This window comes from Talpa europaea (assembly GCF_964194135.1).
Source record: "Talpa europaea genome assembly, chromosome: 13".
NCBI lineage: Eukaryota > Metazoa > Chordata > Mammalia > Eulipotyphla > Talpidae > Talpa > Talpa europaea.
In genome coordinates, this window is record NC_140080.1 from 53278696 (window position 1) to 53302374 (window position 23679).

At 42.1% G+C, this 23679-nt stretch overlaps 1 protein-coding gene across 1 annotated transcript in view; it reads left to right on the forward strand.

Annotated features, from left to right (window-relative positions):
- Positions 1-3681: 3681 nt before the first annotated feature.
- LAMA1 (laminin subunit alpha 1) overlaps positions 3682-23679 on the forward strand; it is a gene marked incomplete at both ends in the record, with an annotated part of 141152 nt that continues 121154 nt past the window's right edge. Inside the window, one exon of the mRNA XM_084252201.1 lies at positions 3682-3751. Within this exon, the coding sequence (XP_084108327.1) occupies positions 3682-3751 (70 nt within the window). The remainder of the gene's footprint in view (positions 3752-23679) is intronic.

Here is a 23679-nt window from a genome sequence, read left to right on the forward strand (position 1 = left end):
AACTCACCTCTTGCATTTTTCTATCTAACCAAGTTGTCATCTTTATAATCCAAAGCTAACAGTTGATATGCCCAAGTCCATAACTGAAATCTCAGTTTCACTAGGCCAAAGGGCAACTTTGCCCAAAATAAGCCTCCAGAGAAACAGTTCTGCCCCATACTCTGAGCACCATGGCTGATTCCCTGCTCTCTGAGTGTCAGACCAGCAAAGGAATTCCCAAGCTGTGTTTTTTCCTGCTGCCTAAGACTCACTCTTCTGCCACTGGCTCCTCCTGTCTGCTCAGCCACCAAACTTGAAGGGACTTCCACGAAGAAGCGAGTCAGATTTTGAGAAACCCAGCATTTCTCAAAATTTGTTGCACTTTAGGATTACCTAAGGGTCTAATAAATCTGCATCTCCAGGCTGCACCCCATATCAACTGAATCAGAATCTGTGGGCGGTGGAAACTGTCATCAGCATTTAAAAAAAAAAAAAAAACTGGCATGCAAGATCAAAAGCAAGCAAACCAGAAACTTGCTGTTTAAATGTCCCTTGCCTATCAGTAGCAGCAGAATCCCCCAGGAGCTGGTTAGAAACACAGATAGTGAGTCTCCTACCCAGTCCTCCTGGATTAGAATCGGATTCTGATAAATCCTCCAAGTGGTTTTGCAAAGCTCTGATCTAGCTCATCATACTCTAAGGCCTCACTCTGAAAATTTTCATAAATCGTAATCATTCATCAAATGTTTTTTCTCTTTGTTGAAAAATATTATAGTATCAGAAAAAAATGAAATAATTCATCTCTATTGAACATTTAATGTGTGCTATGCAGACGGCTGGGATTTATATATTGATACATTGGCTGATTTAATCCTTAGCACAATCTTTCTCAGTTAAACTTTGACAAACTGCCTAGTAGGAGCTTGGCCCCATTCTCTATCTCAGAAACCTGTTGTTTGTTTATAGTAAGTGCTAAATGTATCTTATTTTTGTTTACTTTTTTTGACATGACTGCCAGATTGAAAATTCCACGCATTGATATTCATTAGTGCTAAGTCCCATGTGCCTGGTACTTAATATCAACCAACCATTCATTCATTGAATGAAAGAAAGTACAGATGAAGAAATGATCAAGATGTGGCTTCTAGTAAGGGAGGGGAAAGTTTAAGAGCTGCCTCTGAGACAAGCTCTTCATCACTACCTGCAACAATCACACCGTCTCCTGTCTAATTATCAGCCAAACCCAATTGTCTTCTTCTGTATCCTGCCTTCTAGCTTCTTATTTGCACATATGCTTGTTTTGATATCATTGTAATCAGAATACCCTTATTATTTGCAATTTCACTTTTCTCACATTTTTTTGCACAATTTGTCTTAAATATGGCTACATAATAGCTTATCATGTTAATTTACTTAAACATTCACTGCTTGATGTTTACGCATTTTTATTGCTCATTACTTATAAGTGATGTGTCACACGCATCTTTGTGTTACTGGCAGAGCTGAATTCTACTCTTTCATAAAAGGTAAACATTCTCATATTCATTTTCACCTTGAACATGCTTGACCTGAACTTTCATCCTGCTCACATAATTTAGATATTTCTAAGCATGGCAAAGAATGGGGAAATTGCCGCCAGGGTTGTACAAGACATGTAGAAGGGTGGCATTTTGACTGTTCTATCTTACCCAAGTTGGTTCGTTAAATTTTTGTCTAATTTAGAACACTGGCAAATTGTGCCACCTTGCAGTTTTGATTTTTCCTCTTCCCTCCTCAAGTGAGCAGGCCTTTACTTCCCTTGAAGTCACTAGCATGAATTCTCTGTCTACAGCTGAAAGATAAAGTCTGACTGAAGTCCAGACTGAATTTCTAGGAACCCAGGATCTAGGGCAACAGATGAGCCCTTGTGACTCCTCTGGTTTGCCTTTGATCTTTCTGTGATGAGTCTCAGTGTAGTGATGTAGAGAACTCTTGGGTGCAGTCCTCAGCTGAACATTTGCTGACATTGGCATCTTAACTCTTTGAACTCAAGTCCTCTCTCACACAAGCTAACTATCTGCCTTTCTTATAGAATTGTCAAGATCATATGAGAGGATTTATATGAATGCACTTATGATACTCTAAAAGATACATATGTATGTGTATAAATGTGTGTGCAAAGTTAATTCAGTTGAGAAATACTTAAAATTCTGTATTTTAATATGTAAATGCGTAATACTTAACTCTGCATTAATATTTAATTTACATAATCACTTATTTGATAACTACTACTTTAATATTTAAATATTTTAACAGTTAAGAATGTATTTTAAATTTTACATTGTGATAAATACCTTTTTATCAAACTATATTGTATCTTTTTTTCATTTTTAATTAATCAGCCACTTGTTTACACAACCATTAATACATAATTTTGAAATTGCAACTTCACACTTTCATATGTGCCCATTTCACTATTGCATCCTTGTGATGCAATTGAATAAAAGAAATCAATTGTGATTTCTTGTGATTTAAAGAAATAACTGCTAATATTATATTTTATTAAGTTTTTAACAAAGCGAACTTAGAAAAACTGGAATTGGTAAAGTTGTCAAACGGATTCACAAAATTGGGATAAATATTATCTTCCTATCATGCCAAAAAGAGAGAGACAAAATGAGTAGGAGAGCAATAAGGGACTTTTATTCTCTTGTGTGTTTATAGTGTGTGAAAGCGAGATCTGTAAAGTGTTAGGGAAACTTTCAGTAGAAAAACATCAAAGGAAATTACATTTTAAACGTGGACCAGATGTAGTTTAAAATAATAAGAACAAAGCAGCTGAAATCTCCTGTTACTACTAAACTTCTCTTCGCCTCCCCCACCTCTCTTCCCAGCAATAAAGGTATGTTAATAATAATAAAGTCAAATTGACCCTTCTTGCCTTCTTTACACAACGTGGGAAACAAGTTACAACTCATTTTTGAGAAAGATCTTCACGGAATCCTCTGCCAAGTAGTTGGGGGGAGCGAGGGCGAGGTTGGTCAGCTAAGCCCTGGTCCAGTCCTGAGAGTCTCCTCCTCTGTACCAGGCCACTTTCTCGGGGTACAGGGCCCCTCCCCTGGGCGGCGAGTCTGGGTCTCACCCAGAGGGCTGAGGCTGGCAGTCAGGCGCCGGGGCGCGGGTGGACGCCGCAGCGCCTGGTCCCCGCAGCAGGGGCAGGTCGAGGCTGCAGAACTGCAGTGGGGCGGAAAAGGTCAACAGGGCAAATACTTGGAATCCACCGTCCGGCAGACTTTAGTGGAATTTTTTCTTCCAAGCCCACTTCCTCCCTCTCCAGTACCCCCACCTCTCCAGTCTGACCCGGGAGGTGGCAGCATTTCCACCTCCGCCGCCCCTCCCCCCACCCCAACCTCTTAGTTGGGGGACATGGTCGCAGATGCCCGGTCCCAGTTATTCTGGGTACCGCGCAGGACCGGGGACAGCTCGAGTGCCGAGGTGTTGCAGGCGCACCCTGAGGGCTCAGGCGGGTCAAGCCGGGGAGGCTGCCTGGGGGAGGGGTCTCCTTTGCAGCAGGGGCGGGGCGCAGGGAGGTTGGCGGGGGTGTGTCCGAGGGGCCTGCGCGTGGAGCCTAGTGCCCGGCAGCCGAGCCGCGGACTCGCACTCTGCGGAGAGTCCCGCGCCGGCGGCGCCTTTCTTCCGAGCCACCCGAAAGGCGGCAGCGAGATGCGGGGCGGCGCGGGGGTCGCCCTCCTGGCCTCGCTGCTCTGGATTACCGCGCAGTGTCAGCAGAGAGGTGAGTCCCGTCCCGGGTTCCCCGTCCCCTGGCCGCCTGGGGTGACTGCGGGACAAAGCCAGTGGCCGCGCCGCTTCTTAGGTCTGTGCGCGCATCCTCGGTCCCCTCGGGCAGCGGATGGGACACGTGGGTTCCTCGCAGCTCTGCGGAGCGTCTCCTCGGGCTGCTCGGGAGAGGGCTGGGGACCCGACCCCAGACTATTCAACTTCTTGTCTGAGCCTTCAGTTCTAAAGTCCGCTGACTCTTGGGTCCTACTCTTTGGCTTTTGTGAACCAGGACGCAGCGACCCTTACCCCGCTCCAGTGTTCTGTGCTGGGGTGGCTGCAGTGGGGCCTCCGAAATACGAAGGGGTGCACCGACCCCCCGCGGGCCCTGGCTTGCAGCCCCCGGCTGTCCCTGGCGGCCGTCCCCAGCCTGGGCGGGCTGGTGGAGCCGCGGCCTGGGGTGCCAAGCTGCAGGGCGCGCCCGGGGAATGAATGGAAAGGCGTCCTCCCGAGGCACCCTTTTGTCCCGCGGTGGAAACCTTGTCCCCGGACGGGAAAGGGAAGGCTGCTCCGGGCCGCTCAAGCCGTGGTGGGATAGCGGGGGGAGACCTGACCAGAAGCACGCCCCGGGCCGGCTGTCCCGGCAGAGGGAACCCGCCCCTCGGGCTGTGCACGGACGCGCCTTACGAAACCCGCTCTTTGTGCAGGTCGCGAAGTAACCAAACGGTCTCATTCCGCGCGCAAGTTTAGACAGTGGTCACTGCCAGGTGAGGGAGCCGGCGAAGGAGACGTTACAGACTCTTCGATTGCCTGGGTGGTGTGACTTTCTTAGCAAGGTTTTTGCACAGAAAGCCAAGGCGAATTTGCAAAGCTTCTGTCCATACCGAAAGAGGAAGAGACATTTTTCTTTCCCAGCTTCATTCCCCACTCTGCTCCTAGAATTATGTCTTCCCATCCCAGCTTGGTTTTGGTTAGGTGGTCACAGTATTTTTCTAAAACATCTTTATTTGTGCAACGCTGGATAGTGTGTGGCGACATAGTCCCCGCAAGTACACATTTCCTTTTTTAAGGATAGTGCAGGTCAAAAGTAGGGGGCCGGGGGGGATGCGATATACCCTCGTGGGAAAAAGTTTGTGTTCGGGCATTGTGAGGAGTTGTGAACTCTGCGGAAAGGAGACCGTCCCATTCATTCAGGCATTCACCATGAAAGCAGTGGACCGCAGCTGGCTACGCAGCTTTGAATAGCTGGGCGTCTGCTGCGCACGGAGCCAGGGCTGGGGTGGAGGGAATTTACATAGTTATCCCTGAAAGAAAGGAGTCTGGCTTTTGGGAGACAAGGCTTAAGACTCTGCACTCCAAACTCATTTCTATGAGCTTTCTGAAAGTGAACAAGTCCCTGTTCCCATAGGATGGGGAGCAAGCCGCTTGGCTCAGCTTTATTGTTCTAAGACATTGAAAGTCTTAGATGGAGACGCCTGCGTGTTTTCCATGCCCCTTGCGGTTCAGCACTTGGTCTGAGTAGTTATGAATGGTGTTTGGAGAAAGTGGGACTGCATGGGGCTTTCCTGCTTTAAGATGCTGTGGAAAACCACCCACAGCGGGAGCTTTTCAATGTTTCTCTTGATTCTATATTTGCCAGTCCTCTCCTCATCAGCCATCACCCTTCCTAATAAGCATCTTTGAGGGAGGTTTGAATTTAAATATGTGTGTGTGTGTATAGTCCCATGTACACAATATAAATGGTTAGTAAAAAGGTACAGTTTAGTCATAATAAGAAAATGGAATAATCTTAACCTACATCACAGCTGAGCTAGCTATCTAGTGCTAATATTTTTGAAAATGATTATTATCTAAAGCATTTTGCGTATTAGGAGTCCTCTCATTTCTGCAGCTTCTCTGGATTATTTCACACAGTATATGACCCAGTAGTTCAATTCCTCTGAAATGTAACCTGTTTAAAGCGAGCTAGTCTTAAATTTAGGATGAGAGGCTGTGTCTATAAAAATAATATTGTGTTAAATCCACAATTAACAATTACATAGAATTGTAGTTGCTTCACAGGTTTGCTGATGAATTCTTCTGTTTTGAACAATTCTTTTTTCCCCTCTAAGTAAAAACAGATAATTCTAAGCATGGGGTGGTGGGGGAGGGGGGAATCTATGAATAGGAAAAATATTTATTCCATCCTCATAAATGATATAATACTCAGATTTAGCATGCATGTACTCCAGAGCAAAGTGTGTGTGCTTGAATGGATTTAAAGATGCATTTTTCTTTCCTGTGGCTGTATTCCCGAAGTAAGGGCCAATAAAAAAAAAAATACTGATTTTAGCAGTTGGAAACAAGGATGTGTGTGATAAAAACATCAGTGGCCACCTCCTACATATCCTGTACTTTGACTTGCTCTTTTTTCTCCCTTCCCCTTTTCCAGACACTACATATAAAGTCTACATCTGTAGTTAATCTAGAATGATGGAGAATTCAAATGCAATAAGGATATGGAATAAACCTATAAGCATATATGATTATGAATCAAATACTTTTATAAAATATTTTTGAGTGGGTAATCCATACACATGGTACAAATTTCAAAAGATACTAAAGGGTATCTGGAAAAACGTTAATATTTGCCTTAGTTAGCTTCTTTTGAGGCATTCCTACTTTTAGTTTTTTGGGGTTTTTTTGGTTTGTTTTTTGCTTTTTATTTTCAGTTTCCTGAATACCCTTTCAGAGATGTAACTCTTAAAAGCAAACTATTTGATGAAAACTGCTTCTTTTCTGATAGTTTATGGGAGGTCCTACTTAGGTACTTACAAACATGGAACAGAATTCTCCCCACATACAAACCTACATACTAAATGGGAGAATAATCAATTACCTAGTAAATGTATCTGCTTGTAAACTTTTTACCTCCCAACTCCTCTAGAATGTATTAGAAGTGCGTTTTCCAAATCTTCTGGAATTTCAGAACGAGTTCATCAACTGATGTCATGACACTGCACTCTTAAAAGTATCACTTACTTTTAAGTAATGCAAGCTTAAGCAATATTTTATGCCATGAAGAACTACTTTAACATACTTTAGGATATTTATTATGCAGAGATGTCAAGTTTGGGAATAATTCTACTAGAATTTTAGCATAGTGTGTTATTAATTTTACCAATAAGCATGACTTATCACTGGAACGCTCATGGTAGACAAAAACTTAATTTAAAAAAAAAATCCCCGATGAATAAAGCTAAGCTTGCACCCTAAATACAAGTTAATTGGAGACACAACCAGTGAGAACTCTTGATCTTAGACTTTAGTTGAAGTATTTAGTTCTATCCTTAGACATGTTTGAATAAACAAGATAAACTCTTCTCTGAAAAAAATTGTATGTATCTTATTTACTAGTTTGCTATATGTTATATGTTATATGTTTTATGTAAAACATGTTATATGTTTTACTTCTAAATGCTAAAGTGTATTCATGGACAGCTGAGTAAATAAATGCATTTTGAAATTAATGAGGAGAAAAAAATCCTTTATAGAAGTAATTTAGTTAAGGTCATGAACTTGGGGTCTGTTGGAACATGCTTGCGAGGGAGCTATTTCAGCATAAAATGCCGAGTCTTGCTGGGCTCACTGTATTTTCATGTACTTTCTACTGAGGATGACAGTCTGTGGCCCACTAACCATATCCTAGCACAGAAACCTCCTCCTTGAGTCTTTGTTTTCTCAAGGCCATATCAGGGAGCTTTCTTTGGCTAAATTATTCCCAGTGATTCTGTATCTTGCTTGGGGGCAGGGGTAGACAATGGAGGCAGTGAGATTCCAAATCAGCCTGGTGGATAACATTCTTGCTAGGTAAGCATTTATCTCCTAGTGTTAATCCAGAAACCATGGGGTGGAAATGCATGATTGTGATTTCAGTGTTGTGTCCATTTGTTTTCCTTTTGAATTGACCATTTGAAGTTTGAATCTCTTCATTCCTGAAGTTATCTTTGAAGTCTGATCTCTCAGCCCAGCAGGCAGTGTGACTTAAAAATTCTTGTGCCAGAAAACCTCCTCTATTGCTGGTGGGAATGTCAAATTTAGATCAATGGGTATTTACGAAGAGTGCCATCTTTTCCCATTCCCTACAGTATTTCCTATATTTTGTTCCATTCCTCTATAATTTCCTGTCAGAACCTCAGGAAATTCTCTCCAACAATAAAGATGCTTTTAGTAGATCATTTTCAGTTAAAAAAAGAGCACATTAGAAAGGAAAAAAACCTCACACCACAATGTTGATTATTGTACACCACATGTCTCCCAGCCTTTCATGATGACAGATTTTTATTCAGAAAAGGTGATTACCTGGTTATCTGAGGCCCAATACAGGAATTCTGTCCTGCTCTAGGTCCCTCCCCCTTGTTTCCCCAATTTATGGCATACTCTCAGTTACCTTGGTTTCATCTTTTCCTCTTCTTTCTTTCTTTTTTTGGTATACTCATCCTCAAATAGTTCCTCAAAGGTACCTGATTATTGTTCATGTTTTTGCTTTTTCTCCCTGTTGGTATAACAAATAATCACCAGCTATCTCTAAGTTATAACCAGGTACTATTTTTAGGCAATTTTTAAAAGATGTATTTATTTATGCATACAAGAACTGGGGTACAGGCCAGAGGTGTGGGGGGGTTGAGAGGATTCACCAGAGACAGAGTGGGGAATAGAACAGGCAGATTGACTGAAATACACTGTTGAGGGGAGCAGCAGGTGAGGCAGGAGAGGTCTGCTGTGCCATGTGGGTAGCTTCATGGCCAGAGTTTTAACTCGAGCTGCAGTGGCTGCAGACAGCTTCATAGGTTGCATTTTAACCACTTGTGCCACCAGGAAAGCCCTATAACCAACTACTTTGAATAAGTGTGTGATGCCATCTTCCTTTTGTTCAACCTGGTCCTCTGCCAACATCTAGTACTGCTAAAGCACTGCCTTCATCACGGGCCCTTATATTTCATGGGGTCCCAGCACCAGCCCCCTGGCCTCTTATTCTGTATTCCTTCCAAATTCCAAGGTAACCAGGCATATCCACAACTTTATCTTATCTTTAGCTCCTCAAACTCTAAGTGCTGCACTGGCTTTCAGCTGTGCTGCATTGCATGGTTGTGATGGTTATGTTCCTATTACACCGTCATCTGAATTGGCTCTCAGGCCAACCTGAAGCCTGCCCACCACCCAGGAGCAGTCTGACACCTACCACCTTTGGGCAGCCTGTTATTAAGGCTTTTATAAACTGCCCCACTTCTGTACTTACTTCGTATTTGTGATACATCAGTGTTCCACACAGCTAGATTGGTGATCTGGTCCTCTTTTGGATGGTTGGCTCAGAATGCCATCAGTCAAGATCAAAAAGAAGGGATATTTTTCTTTCAAAAGGCTAAACCATAGCTCCTAGCATTTATTTTTAACACATAGATAACTTGAGGGCACAGGTTCTAGTTAAGGCCTGAACCAATGGCGGTGGGAGGGTGGTAAGGTCCATACCCCTCCTGAGGCATCAGAGTTGCCTTAGCAACCATAAAAGCCTCACCCAACTCTTGAATTGTATACCCAGCCCTGAGTGCTGGCTCCTCTGTGACCATGGGGTCTGGTAGCCTCCTAGATTTCACACTATCCAAGGGATTACTAGTCAGAAGATTACAGTAGGATCTAGAGTCTGTGTTTCAAAAAGCCTTAGACAGAGGCACAAAGGCCTTTCTAACTGGTCTTCAAGTAGATCCTTTTGGGTTTCTAGTTTAAATAGTTGTTTCCAGAACTATCTCTGCCACTTGGCCAACTTCCAGTCACGGTTGCTGTGTCCTGTGGTAGGCTAGCCCTCTTCCCCCACCCCTTAAAATTCCATATGTTTATCCATGCAGCCCCTTTATTCTCAATCTTGAATTCTGACTTTACTGTCTTTGTACTAAATCCAGTTTTCGTAATTCTGTACAACTCCACCCCTGGCTTCATCAGCATACTTTTGCTTATTTCTGAAGTCTGGGGTGGGGAAAGCTTGAGATAACCTCTAACATGTGAAATACCTTAGGAAGAACTTCTTCACCTGCCACCTTTCCTTTGAAGGAGTTGGCAATTCAGATACCTTTGTGGGACAGGAAATTTTCTGGTGGGAATGTTTGGCAACATTTCACTTTTTCATTTTTTTATTTTTGCTCATTTATTCATTGATGTACTGAACATATTGTCTTGGGACCCCAGAGAGTCAGAGATGTACACAGGATGGTGTGTACTGAGGACCCCATTTTCAGCTGCCATCCTTGTTATGACTCCAGCATATTTCTTGACATTCTTATATTGTTTATTGAAGAAATCCAGGAACAGAAAAGGGAATATTAAAAACAGTGCTCTCCATAAGAAATAATTGTCAATAATGAAGAAATTGGGAGATTAAGTCACAATGGTGGAAGTTACCAACTATATTTTGCTTGTTTATATAAATTCCTGTAGAAAGGACTAGGCCATGTGAGGGGCAGAGGAAGAGGGAAAAGAGGGCAGGAGAGGTACTCAGCACTAGCTTGAGTTACAGGATCAGCATATGCACCAAACATCCCTGCTGGCTGCAGGCTACTTACTTAGGCTTCTCTCTTGCATGGGGAAGTCAATGCTCACTGGCCTGGCTGGCTCCGCTGTGCTCTAGGAGAGCAGGCACAGTTACACAGCACTTTTCTCTTGAGGCTGCACATTAGATTTATTAATATCTACGTGCGGGGTCCTAGCCCAAGAAATTATAATTTATGTGTGTGGTAGTCCCCAATTATTTGCATTTTAAAAATGTTCCCCAGGTGATTCTACTGTGCAGTTACATTGAGAGCCATTAAGTTAACATAATAAACTTTACTGTGCCAATGAATGCAATTTCACAGCCACACAGGCATACCAAAGGGATGTTGAACACTCCCTGGTTATTAGCCCTTGCTTGTCCGTGAGGTGCAATTTGAGGCAATGACCCCATCGTGCTTGCCACAGACACAATCCAATGCTTCGTACATACAGATGCCAAACACTCAAACCCCAACCCACCCTCCTCACTCACTTGGTGTCTGTTTCATGCTATTTTGGCTGTTCTGTGACACATATCAGAGATGGGACATCCACTGAGTCACTCGGAGGAAGTCAGTTCCTTCTTTTCACCCGGTGGACTCATCAGCTATTTGTCACTGTGAGTGCTTTGTTGATATTTTGTTCATTGTTGTGCTCCTGTTTAATTTTTTTAAAGATTTATTTATTTATGCATACAAGAGCTGGGGTACAGACAAGAGGTGTGGGGGGAGAGGATTCACCAGAGACAGAGTGGGGAATAGAACAGGCAGATTGACTGAAGTACACTGCTGAGGGGAGCAGCGGGCGAGTCAGGAGAGGTCTGCTGCGCCATGTGGGTTGCTCCCTGGCTGGCCTGAAATTGAACTCATGCTGCAGTGGCTGCGGATTGCTTCAGAGTTTGCCTCTTAACCCTTGCACCACCATGGAGGCCCCCCTGTGCTCCTTTTTAAATGAGCATGGTTTGTGTCTTGTTTTGCTGACTTGGTGACTTATGATGGCTCTTTATTTTAAAAACATTCCTCATTAAATATGACATTTAAACTGCTTGTATTTTGGGGATAAGATTTGACCTTGAAGGTTTATGTGGTTCATTGATTGAACTGTTCTTAAATTCATTAATTAATCCATCAAAATACGTTAAGTAAGTCCCATTTGCAGGCAATATTTGATGCCACATGCCTCCTTTCCCAGCCCTGCTGAGCAGACAAGTACAAATACCTTTCCTCTGAACTTCTAGGCCATCTCCTTCTGTCCTGATCCAACCTGCACCAATTCATGTTCAGTGACTTCATAGTTTCTGTCTGTCCATAATCACCAACTGCTTCTCTCTTTCTCCAATCTTGTCTTTAATTGGTGTCTATTGTGCATTTACTTTTCCCGGAGTCCTTCAGTTTTTTATTCAATTTTTAGCTTATTACTTCCCTTTTACCCAACAAAATAAGAGCCATTCTTCCTTCAACAACCCCAGTTTTCCCTTAGCACTCCCCCACACCCACACACCAAACATATACCACATACACATATACCACACCAACATAAACATATGTACCTCATGCACAGCATATACATGCATACACCTCACACCACACAAACATAGTCCACACTCCACCCTCACACTAAACCCCATCCCCTGCCACACACAATACAAACATACCACACATACTTCCACACATCACACGCACCACATACAGACCACCTCACACCACACAAACATACCACAGAGGCCTATGTCACCTCTGCTGACCTTGCACACCAGGTCCCAGTTAAAGGTACATGGACAAATATTGTCCTAACTAACCCCAGGCCAACAGAGCCAGGATCTGGACCTGAGTCCTCTGTGGCAATGGGACAAGTTCTGCTGAAGGGGCAGCCCAGCAGCAAGTGCTGGAATGAAGTCTAATGTGGGAATAGAACAGTTTCCCAGGACCCCAGCAGCTGTAGGCATCTGCATTTCCCCTTGAGTTAATGGACCATGCAGTTGATCATGTCATCCCTTCCTTATTGACTTGCTCTGTTGGCTTCTCCCTCTGAACAGAACTTACAAGACCCCGTGTGATCTGACCCTGCTTCGACTCTTTGCATTTTTCCTTCTGCTAACCATATTTTGTCTATTCTGAAATATCTGTGGTTCTCGTGGTGTGACGGGGGCTCAAAACTATAAGCCACAACCTCAAGCTGTTTTATGGAAGGCTCTTTATTTCCCCATGGCACTCTGACATCTTTCCATCCACCTAGCGATTTAGGCTTTCTTTCTGCTTGCTGCCATAGATATTTGCCTACACATCCTGCCAGCTCCCAGTTAAAGGCACATGGAGATGTATGTAGCTCATTCTGTAGCTATTTGTTAACTTGCCATTCTCCTTTAGGCAAGAAATTTTTGTTCTTATTTCTAAAACCTAGCAGTGTCTGACATGTAGACTTGATTCATAATTATTAGTTGAAGGAATGAATGAAAGTCCCAATGCAGACAAGCAACAGGGACTAGAGGGGAACCCAGTGGGCAAGATTCAAGCCCAGAAAGAGAGACAGACAGTTGGGGTTAGGGGATTAACTGGTGAGGAATCAGAGGGCAGCAAGAGGACAGAGTGCCAGCTCAGGAGGGCTGGGAGACCTTATCAAGTCACCCAGACTGGACTCAGACCAAGGAACAAGGAAGAACCCAGACAACCAAATTAGGGAAGAAGATGGAGAAACATTTTTGAAATCAAAACCAGGACAAAGACCTTAGTATACATTTGAATCAGAACACATGATCAAGGATGACCTAGCAGCAGAAACAAGAGGTCCAGATACTCTCTGTGCTCACAAGTGGGGTCCATATACAGGGAAAGAAGGGACACTGAATCTGATAACTAGGAGGGACTAGATAATTTATATATACAACTTTCAATTATAATAATTGAAATAATATTTACTGGTTATAGTTATATTTAATAACAGGCATAATATTCAGATTATATTTAACAAAATCATATTTCTGAATTTGGAGCCATTGACTTTTAGGCATCTCAAATCAACAAATCATTAACCCCACATATTCAACAAGTATTTGTTGTGTTTCTAGAATGTTCCACACACAGTGATGAATAGTCCTTGCATTTACTTGTAATCAAGTTAACATGTGCCCCCAGTGTGTACCCCAACGCACTAGAAATCAAATTAGCATGAGAACTGACCAAGGAATCCTACTAAGTGTGTTCATCAGTTCAGATCTGGTAAGAATTTGCTTCTGAATGCCTTGAATACCAATATAATGCCAATTCTTGCTGTAAAAGTATCACCCCAAACAAAATTGTGGTGAACCCCCTACATTTCTACCGTCTGGGGTTTTCTTTTTAAAGATTGTGACTTCAGAATACTCTATTGTGTATGGCTTCAAACTTGTTGGCATTTGTTCACAAGTTCTTGTAGTTACCTTTTCATATAAAGTAGAGTTTGTTTGAAAGGAAGTCTACCTGCCAGCCCCTGAGGTACTTTGTTTAGGTTGGGGAACAGCTGTTCTGCTCCGGGCATTCTGGGCTAAACTGGCCTAGTCTTCTCAGGAACAGAACAAAGGCATACAGAATTTATTTCACAGATGGATTTTTGTCTGATAAAAATCACTTATTACTGAATGAAAGAATGGCCTATTCTCTCTAGAAATATGAGCATAAAATTTCCTGTGTCTGTAATGGTTTCTAACTTTGTTGGTTTACTTTTAATTATTATAATTGATGAAAATAAGATGTGCCTCATTTGGTCAAAACATTCCTTGAAAGTTTGTAATAAAGGCAGTTTTCTGTAAATGATATAATTTCAAATTCAATATTAAAATAATTCCAAAATCAGCATCAAGCAATCAACAGCCTTCCTAAGCACTTAGCTGTAAATATTTTAGGGGTCAGGTGGCCCCAAGAAGCTTGGAATGTAGGTTATAGTTCGCATGACTTATACCCTGTACATACAATGGGAAGGAAAATCTACATTATGCCTTAATAGTTTTACTGTGATATATTTATACACCATACATTTATAACACTTGGAAGTATACAGTCAATGATTTTTCAGTAAGTGTAGAGTGTTGGACCATCATCACCATGAGCTGGTGTAGAAAATTTCCAAGACTTCAAAAAATTTCCTCATGCTCATTTTACTCAGTCCTCACTTCCATATTTACCCCAGGCCCAACCACTCATCTGCTTTCTGTACTTTTATATTTGTCTTTTCTGGAAATTTCATATAGTACATAGTCTTTGTATTTATTTTCTTTCACTTAGCATAATAATTTTTTAGATTTATCTATATTGTAGCATGTGTAGAGCTTGTTCCACTTCAGTGCTGAGTAGTATTCCATTGTGTAAATATACAGTATTTTGCTTATCCATTCCCAACTGGCATTTTGATTGTTTCACTTTTAGGGCTTTTAGGGATAAATGCTATAAATACTCACATAGGAGGATTCCCATAGACATGTTTTGATTTCTCCTGAGTGAAATTCCTGGAAGTGGAATCTGGGTTGCATGGTCAAATATTTTTAAGTACCTGTCAAGCTTTTCCAATGTAGCTATGCCAGTTTATATTTCTCTAGCCATGAATGAGCATTCTGGTTTCTCCACATCCTTACCAACAATATACGTTGTCTTTTTTTATGATTATAGACATTTTAGTGACCATGAAGTGATATCTTGTGGTTTGATTTGCATTTGCTTAATAATTAACAACATTGAGCATATTCCATGTTTATTAGCCATTCATATATATTCTTTAATGATATGTATGTTTCAAATATTATGCCAAATAGTAATAGTTTTTTTGATCTTTTAAGTACTGAGTTATAAGATCTATAAGATCTCGCCCTATCTTCTGGCTGCAGCCTTTTTTTTTTAACCAAAATTGTAATTTGAAAATATTTTCTCTCAGACTGAGGCTGACTTGTCTCTTATTTTCTTGCTTTTTTTTTTTTTAAAGATTTATTTATTTATACAAGCACTGGTACAGTCAGAAGCGCGGGAGGGTGAGAGAATTCACCAGAGCCAGAGCAGGGAATAGAACAGGCAGACTGACGCAATACACTGCTGAGGGGAGCAGTGGGCATGGCAGGAGAGGCAGGAGAGGTTCCCGGTGGCCGGGGATCAAACTGGCGCTGCAGACGCTGCGGGCAGCTTTGCAGCCCAGCACTCAATCGCTGTGCCACCAGCGTCTCTTATTTTCTTAATGATATATTTTGAATGACCGAAGGGTTTTTATTTTGAATGAGTCCATTTTATTTATTTTTTTTGTGGATTTGTTCTTTTGATGGCATATTTGAGAATGTGTTTCCTAATGGAGGATCACAAAGATTTCCCCATATATTTTCTGTAGGATTTTAGCAGTTTAGTCTTACATTTATTTATTTATTTATTTATTTATTTTATAGAGGCATGTTTTATTTATTTATTTGTTTGTTTGGCTGGTTTATACATGCACTGGGTATAGTCAGAAGCGCGGGAGGGTGAGAGAATTCACCAGAGCCAGAGCAGGGAGCAGAGCAGGCAGAAGGACCGAAGTCCACTGCTGAGGGGAGCAGCGGGCGGCAGGAGAGGTCTGCGTGCCATGTGGGACCCTCCTCTGGTGGCCGGGGAGCAGCCGGGGATCGAACTGGCACTGCAGAGGCTGCGGGCAGCTTTGCAACCCAGCCCTCAACCGCTGTGCCACCGGGGAGGCCCTAGTCTTAAATTTATATCTGTGGGGTTTTCAGTTAGCTTTTCTTTTCTGTATGGTCAGGAGACAGGGTGCAAGTTCATATATAAGTAAGTTCATAAGTTTGAATGTGGGTATCCATGTCCCAACAGCATTCATTAAAAAGATGAATTACCTTGGCATTTAGCCAAAAATCAAAAGCACCACAAATTTCAGTCTATATCTTCGTAGACTTTTTTATTTTATTGAGCTATATGTCTATATTTAAGCTAATACCCCACTATCTTACTCCTTTGGCTTTTAAAAATAAGTTTTGAAATAGTATAAGCCATCCAACATTGATAATTTTTTTGAAGCTGCTTTACTAGATCTAGGTCCTTTTCATTTCCATTAGAATCAGTTTGTCAATTTCTTTTTTTTTTTTTAAAGATTTATTTATTTATGCATACAAGAGCTGGGGCAGAGGCCAGAGATGCAGGGGTGGGGTGGGTGGGTGAGAGACAGACAGAGTGGGGAACGGAACAGGCAGACTGACTGAAATACACTGCAGAGGGGAGCAGCGGGTGAGACAGGAGAGGTCCCCTTGCCATATGGGTTTCTCCCTGGCCAGCCGGGGATCGAACTCATGCTGCAGAGGCTACAGATTGCTTCATTGTGCAGTGCTTAACCCCTTGCGCCACCAGGGAGGCCCCAGCTTGTCAATTTCTGATAAAAGCCAACTGGGATTTTGATAGGAATTTGACTGAATTTATAGTTCAATTTGGGATGAATCACTGTCCAACAGTATTGTCTCCCTATCTATGGCTGAGAAACATCTATCTCTTCATTCATTTGCACATTTCAAAACTGCTTTTTAGTTTTCAGATTATTGGTTATCAGGGTTTTTTTGTTAAGGTTTTTCTTAAGTATGTTATTTTTTCCCAAAAGAAAAGGCTGAGATATGAGGAGAGCTCACCTTGCCCTTCATTGCCACTTGTGTTTCTAGAAACTCCCTAGCTAATATTTTATAGATCCAGCTATCCAAGCTTGATCTGCTGGAACGGAAACCTCAGGCTAGCCTAGGTACCCATATTTGTTTTCTGCTGAGTTCATACTATCATGACAACTTTAAGGGCCTGTGTTTCCACTCTCTGCCTTACCAAGTGGGCCTTCCAGTCTCCGAGGCTCACTTACCCTGTGGTCCTCATCCACCCCTCTTTGGGGAGGGGTGGGCAAGCATGGAGCAAGCCCAGGCTGCAGGCAGCTCTTTTCCACTGGTCTTACCTGACACCCTACACCTTTCCATAATAGGCAAGTGTCCCCATTTTTTGTTGGTCTTTGGGTGACTCTCAGAGCCCCAAGATAGTTGGTTCCTGAAATTTTGTCTAGTTATGCAATTGTTTTTTTCAAGGGGATTTGTCAACTTCCTTACTCTGCCATAGTCAGAAGTCCTGCTAACATATTTTAATTTACATCAATTTCTTGACTGCCACGAATATCTCTAATGAGAATCCATTTATATTATTCATATGCTGTTCACAATCCATTAATTTTACTAATAACCTATTTCTTATATCCTCCTTGCTAATTAGCAAAATGCTGGTATTGATGGCGACGCATCACAGGACATTATGGTGGGTGTCTCTGGAACATAGGCAGCCTGCCTGATTGGGATATCAGCTGACTCCCCAGAAGGTGCATCAATGGTTTTCATACCAGCTGCATATGGGTACTTTGACCTAAGTAACTCACACACTCATACATGCTCTGTCTCATACAATCTATCAAGGTCTTTATACTGAAGTGTCTTACAGTAAATTTCAGAGATTGTACTGTCACCATTTATGTTTAAATAGATGTTGGGCCTCAGTTTACATTCTCAGATTGAGTAATTGTCAGCACTTCAAAGTGAAGGAGAACTGTGGAATTGCAGTCCCCAGAGGGAAAAAGATGCCCCACTCAAGAAAGAGCTATTTCAGGGCCTCCCTGGTGGCACAGGGGGTTAGGACGCAACCTATGAAGCTATCTGCAGCCACTGCAGCACGAGTTTGATCCCCAGCCAGGGAGCTACCCACATGGCACAGTAGACCTCTCCTGTCTCGCCTACTGCTCCCCTCAGCAGTGTATTTCACTCAACCTACCTGTTCTGTTCCCCACTCTGTCTCTGGTGAATCCTCTTACCTCCCCAAACCTCTGGCCTGTACCCTAGTTCTTGTATGTATAAATAAACACATCTTTAAAAAAATGCTACTTTGGCAGTCAGGTTGCTAATCCCAAAAGGTAAAGGGATTAGGTTCCTCAGCAGCCAACTTCTACAGGGTGACAGCCAAAGACTCAGAGGAGACAGCAGGCAGGTATGTGCTGAGATGTTAAGGGGAAGGGGAAGGGCTGGCAAGGGGTGAATATGGAGAGTGCACCTGAAAACCGAAACTGCTAGAACTCACTGTTCACAGCCTGCGGGTTAAAGATTTGCAGTTTACTCAGAATGGGAAGCCATCATGTGAATTGTAATGGAGTGTGTAATTAGATGGGCCATTTGGTTTTTACCCATTTGTTCTAAAAGAAAATGTGTTAGTGAAGGTATACATAGATGTGGCTTATTTGAGAGTAATTATTAATGTGGTCATTACTAACTTGTGGAAATGAAGTAAATTTCCCCTGCCTGTGTTATCATGACACAAAAATAAGGAAGAACTTACAAAAATGGTAAAGAGAGAGAGAGGACCTTAGGTGCACTGATGTGGTGGTGCGCTGGGTCACCTTGACCTTCCCTACCCCTCTCAAGATGTTTCTTCTCTAGAAAGAAAGACACCTCATGCTTTGTGAGTGGCCCAGTTTTTGCCCTCAGAGGCTTTCTTGAAAACTCTTATGTGACTGGTCATGACCCTATCTTGAAAGCTCCGATGCAAGGTACCAAGAGCAGTCCAGTGCTCAGTAACCCACCTCTCCCACCTTCTGGAGAACTCTCCTGCAGCCTGTGTGACTAGACACCTAGTCAGAATAACTGCACCCAGCAGGACTTGAGTTTAACAACGGGGGGTGGGGCCCTTTGTCAGGAATCAGATAGTGGTGTGGAATGTCCTTCTTTAAAATTTTTTATATTCTGTTATAGGCATTTTACCATGTCTTCAACAGCACCATTTCCCATGGTTATAGGATACACATTTTATGATGATCTAGGCCAGTGAGTGGCCTCCCAGTAGAAAAGGGCTGAGACTCCCCGCCTTTGGGGTGTACTCCACCCATGCAGCTTTGAACCCTTCTGCTTTTTCTTTAGTAGATTTGCCCCATTGATGCACAGTTGTTCTTGTTCATATGTTGGTCTTTCATTTTGGATGCCTTGAATTTTTCCTTTTTATAATAAGCAACTCCTTCCTTCTAAAAAAAGTTGCCAAAAGTTTCCAATACTTGAATGCAGGACAGGGAGTAGTTAAATAGCAATGGAAAACTGCTGGAGGAAGCACCGGTCTTCGTGCCAAGGCTGAGGTGAGTTGGCCATCCCAGGGTGTTGGAGCTGGAAAAACCCACAGATCAGTAATATCTTGAATTCAAAACAGCAGCCCTGGAAGGTGCTTGGCCATGAAGCATCTCAGTCCCACCCCCAGGTGAGAAGAATCAGAACCTGCGTTTTTAGCCTGTTCTTCAGGTGACTGGTACACATAAAAATTGAGCGGCAGTCTCTCATTCTGAACTCTTTTTGCTCAGTTAAAGAGAGAATGACATTTAGATATCTTTGCAGAGTTAAGTCATAGTTGTCAAATTTGTGGATGCCGAGGGGTGTCTTTCTCTGTTTAATAGTGTGTACCTCATGTTAGCTTCCTTTGTGGCACTGTCCTTATATTGGGTGTACCGCCTACAATGCCTGCAAGGAACTGTACCATTGCTTCCACCTTTGCCAAGACCATCCCTTGCTTCATCTGGATTTGCCAGAAAATGTGGGAGGTCTTGCATTATTCTTATTAAAGTTATGCAGGTTTTATTTTGACCACTGTTGAGATACAGCTAATTCCACAATCCATTGCATTCACTTCCCACAAGTTGATGCCATTTTATATCGCTATCTAAATTACTCTAATAATACTGAACCAAGAAGTGTTGAGCACTTAGGCTAGAAAATGTGTGTTTATCCATGATACATGGTAATTTAGGTTGCTTCTCTTGTTTTTAGAGATAACTTTTTGGGAAGAGTGAGCCCCTCATTTTCCCTAAATGCACCTGTGTGGGGAATGTGGCATCTTACGTATTCCAAAAGTTAGTCTACGTGTTGACCTTCAGGGTAACAAGCAGAGACTTAGTCATCCCCGTTACAGAAGGGAAAACTGGACATCTCTACTATGATGGAGACCAAAATACTAAAAGAAGATTCGGTTTAAGAAAACAGAGGAAGGTTATTTTTGATAAAAGTCATTACAATGTAAAGTAAGCTGAAAATGAACTGCATATAAGGTTAGGTGGAATGGAAGTCTTTGAAAAACAGAGAAACTATTATATCCAATGTATATATCTATATAAAGAGCCAGCCAGACTTCAGGAAAGAAAACAAAGGAATTGGAACTGAGAAAAATGCAGTATTATCACCCCCAAAGTCATTTCACTGCGTTCCTCTGATTGGAGTGTTTACTCTAGTCCTATATTTGTCTACCGTTGGCCTCTAAGGTGAAAGATAATCTCAAATGACTTCTTTGTTTGTCAGCTGTCCCTCTAGATTTGTGGTGGAACAAAAGGAGCTGTGTAATCCAGGGGATCGAGCCACACTGGGTGTCATTGCCCCCATGTTTAGCTACAGACAGCGATGCATATTGCTTCTTGCATGCTAAATGATTTCACCAGAGGTATGTGGACACTTATTAAGTGTCCACCACTGGCACTTCCAAGACCGGTTATATCATTTGAAGAGCTGGTATAAATTATGGAAGTTTGAAATTATGAAGAATTTCAAGAGCATTTCAGCACAGCATTACACCAGTGGTAACTACAGGGTCACACACCCACGAAGCAGCTCTGGACACAGTCCTAAACAGGATGCCAGGGTTTTATTTTTATTTTTATTTTTTTAATTAATTTATTTTTTAAAGATTTATTTAGTTAGTTACACAAGCACTGGGTACAGCCAGAAGCGCGGGAGGGTGAGAGAATTCACGAGAGCCAGAGCAGGGAATAGAACAGACAGAGTGACGAAATACACTGCTGAGGGGAGCAGTGGGCGCGGCAGGAGAGGTCTGTCCCACCAGGTGGGACCCTTCCTGGTGGTCAGGGATCCAACTGGTGCTGCAGAGGCTGAGAGCAGCTTCGCAGCCCAGCGCTCAACCGCTGTGTCACCCAGGGAGGCCCCAGAGTTTTAAGCATAAAGAAGTCACATCTATAGAAGAGAGGACAGAGTGCCTGGTGAAAGGATAAGGCGTAACTAAGATCTTGAAGGTAAAATTACTTTTAGGTATTTAAACAAGTGACATAAACATTGAAAACATTATAAATATATAAAAAACATAAGTGCATTTGAGTGCAACAGGACTGCCAATATTCACCACTCTGAATATTCACTTGCTTTTAGACTTTTCTTTGAGTTTCCTCCTGTAAGGATCTGGAAGGAGGGAAGAGGGGCCGTGATTTTCCAGAGCAATGGGGATGATAAAAAATTTCAAAATGGATGCTTGTTGAGATGCTGTAGTGTTTTGCCTCTGTGCAGTTATGATTTCCATCAGGTAAAATATTTAAATTGCTGTCCTGTAACAATTTAAATTTTGTGGTAACAAAAGAGAAAAGCACCTCAGGCTAGATGAATTATATTTTTTTTCTGCAGCTGAACTGTGTGCTGAATCAAACATTGCAGTGTCTTGGAATATAATTTAGCAAACCTTTGTGGGAGGAGTAGGCAGATCCTGATATGGCTCTATTTTCTACAAACAATATTTGTGTCTAGCTTGTTCATATTGCTTTTGCTTATTTATCTTACAGTGAAAACGTCTTTGTCAAGGACACCTTGAGCCCATTACTATAGAAATGGAACTCTAGAAACCCTGCTAAGGCCTGTTCTCCACTCCCTCTGGCTTTTCTGAGATTAAACTTCTCTTTATCTTCCCACATGAGAAGAAAAATGTCAATTGTATTACATGCCAAACTCCTGAGAGTTTGACTTTTCCCTCCCTCACTGTTTCTCCCTTTCTCTCTCTCATTCTTTCTCTCTCCTCCTCTGCCCCACCTTCCCATGACACCCCCCCCCAGCTTTTTTTATTTGTTTTATTTATTTTTTTTTTTACTGTGCTGGAAAGGGCCTTGGAATCTCCAGAATATCTTAAAGGGTTTCTTTTACTAACAGCCATCAATGATTAAATTGGTTTAATCTAAAAATCAAGTATTTTCTTTAGTGGGTGGGGGTGAGTGGTGAAAGGGGGCCTTTCTCTACTTAGTGCTTCTCTCTGGACTGAGAGCTCTAGGCCTACAGAGACTAAGTTACCTCCTTAAAATCAAAAACAAAACAAAGAAAACTTTCCCAAGTGTTAGATTAAGCAAGACTTTCATATGTTTAAGCATTAGCTTTGAAGTTTTACTATCTAAGCATAATGGGAACAGTGGTATTTGACATAGAAAACAAGGCATTTAGTATCATTACAATGATTTTCAATTTATAACAAACAACTTAAAATAGAATTTCTTTCAATGGTGTGCTCCACAAAGTGTCTGGTTTCTCATGGGAAAGCAGCAGAGGAATAAGGAAACTTTTATTCCAAGGAGCCACTGGTCAGTTGTGGATCAATCAGAAGTAAAAGTGGGGAAAGTTTCATTTATTATTAATTTTCAAATAAATCTACTTTATATTATAGAGGTATTTGTATTGCCTTATGGAAAAATGTTTGAGTTATGATGACTTTTCCAATAGCCTGTACATACTCTCCTGAACTTATTTTAGGGGTTAAGAGGCACCACTCTACATAGCTTCAGTATACACCTTCCTGTCTTCTTTCACATATGTCCACGGTCCTCAGCATTCACAGAGTACTTGCCCCTGAAAATATGCTGAATACCAAATACAAGAAATCAAACAATAATTTACATTTTGAGGGTGATGTTATTCCTGGATGGAGGGGTTAAAGATCTTATGAGAGTTTTCAATAGTTTCTTAAAGGCATCTCGCATCATGACCCAGGCAAGCAGGTGGCATTAAGGATTCATTTTGCACTTTGTGTTCCTGAGCGGGAGGCTGCTGCTCTGGGCCCACTGGTCAAGTCACATCGGCCTTCCCCAGAGCCGGGAGCAACTCTCGGTTTGGCCTGAGCCCCTTTCACTCACTTTCACAATCCACTTGGAGCCAAAGGTGTCCTGGTGGCTTTGTCCAAGGATGAAAGAGGCCCCTGGAAGAGTTGGGGGGAAGGCGTCTAACACAGTCATCTCTACCTTTAGCTCTCAGCTCACAACTCTTTAGAGGAATCACGTTCTCTACAAGGACTTGATCTTTGTGATACCTATGGACCCCTTTGGCCAAACTCCTAGATCTATGCTCCGCTTGTTTCTAAATGCATAAAAAAAACAGATTACAGAGTAACCAAAAATGTAATGTTATCTCCTTCTCATTTTTGAGGTAACACACCTCATCAGGATGTTAACTTTCAGGGCGAGAGAGGATTATGTTTACAAATGTGTGTTTAACTTAAAGGAATTTACAAGTACCCAGTGTTTTGCAGACAAGACCAGAAAGAACAATACAAGGAAAAGGAGTAAAAATGGATAGGAAGAGCTGCTCTGTAAAGT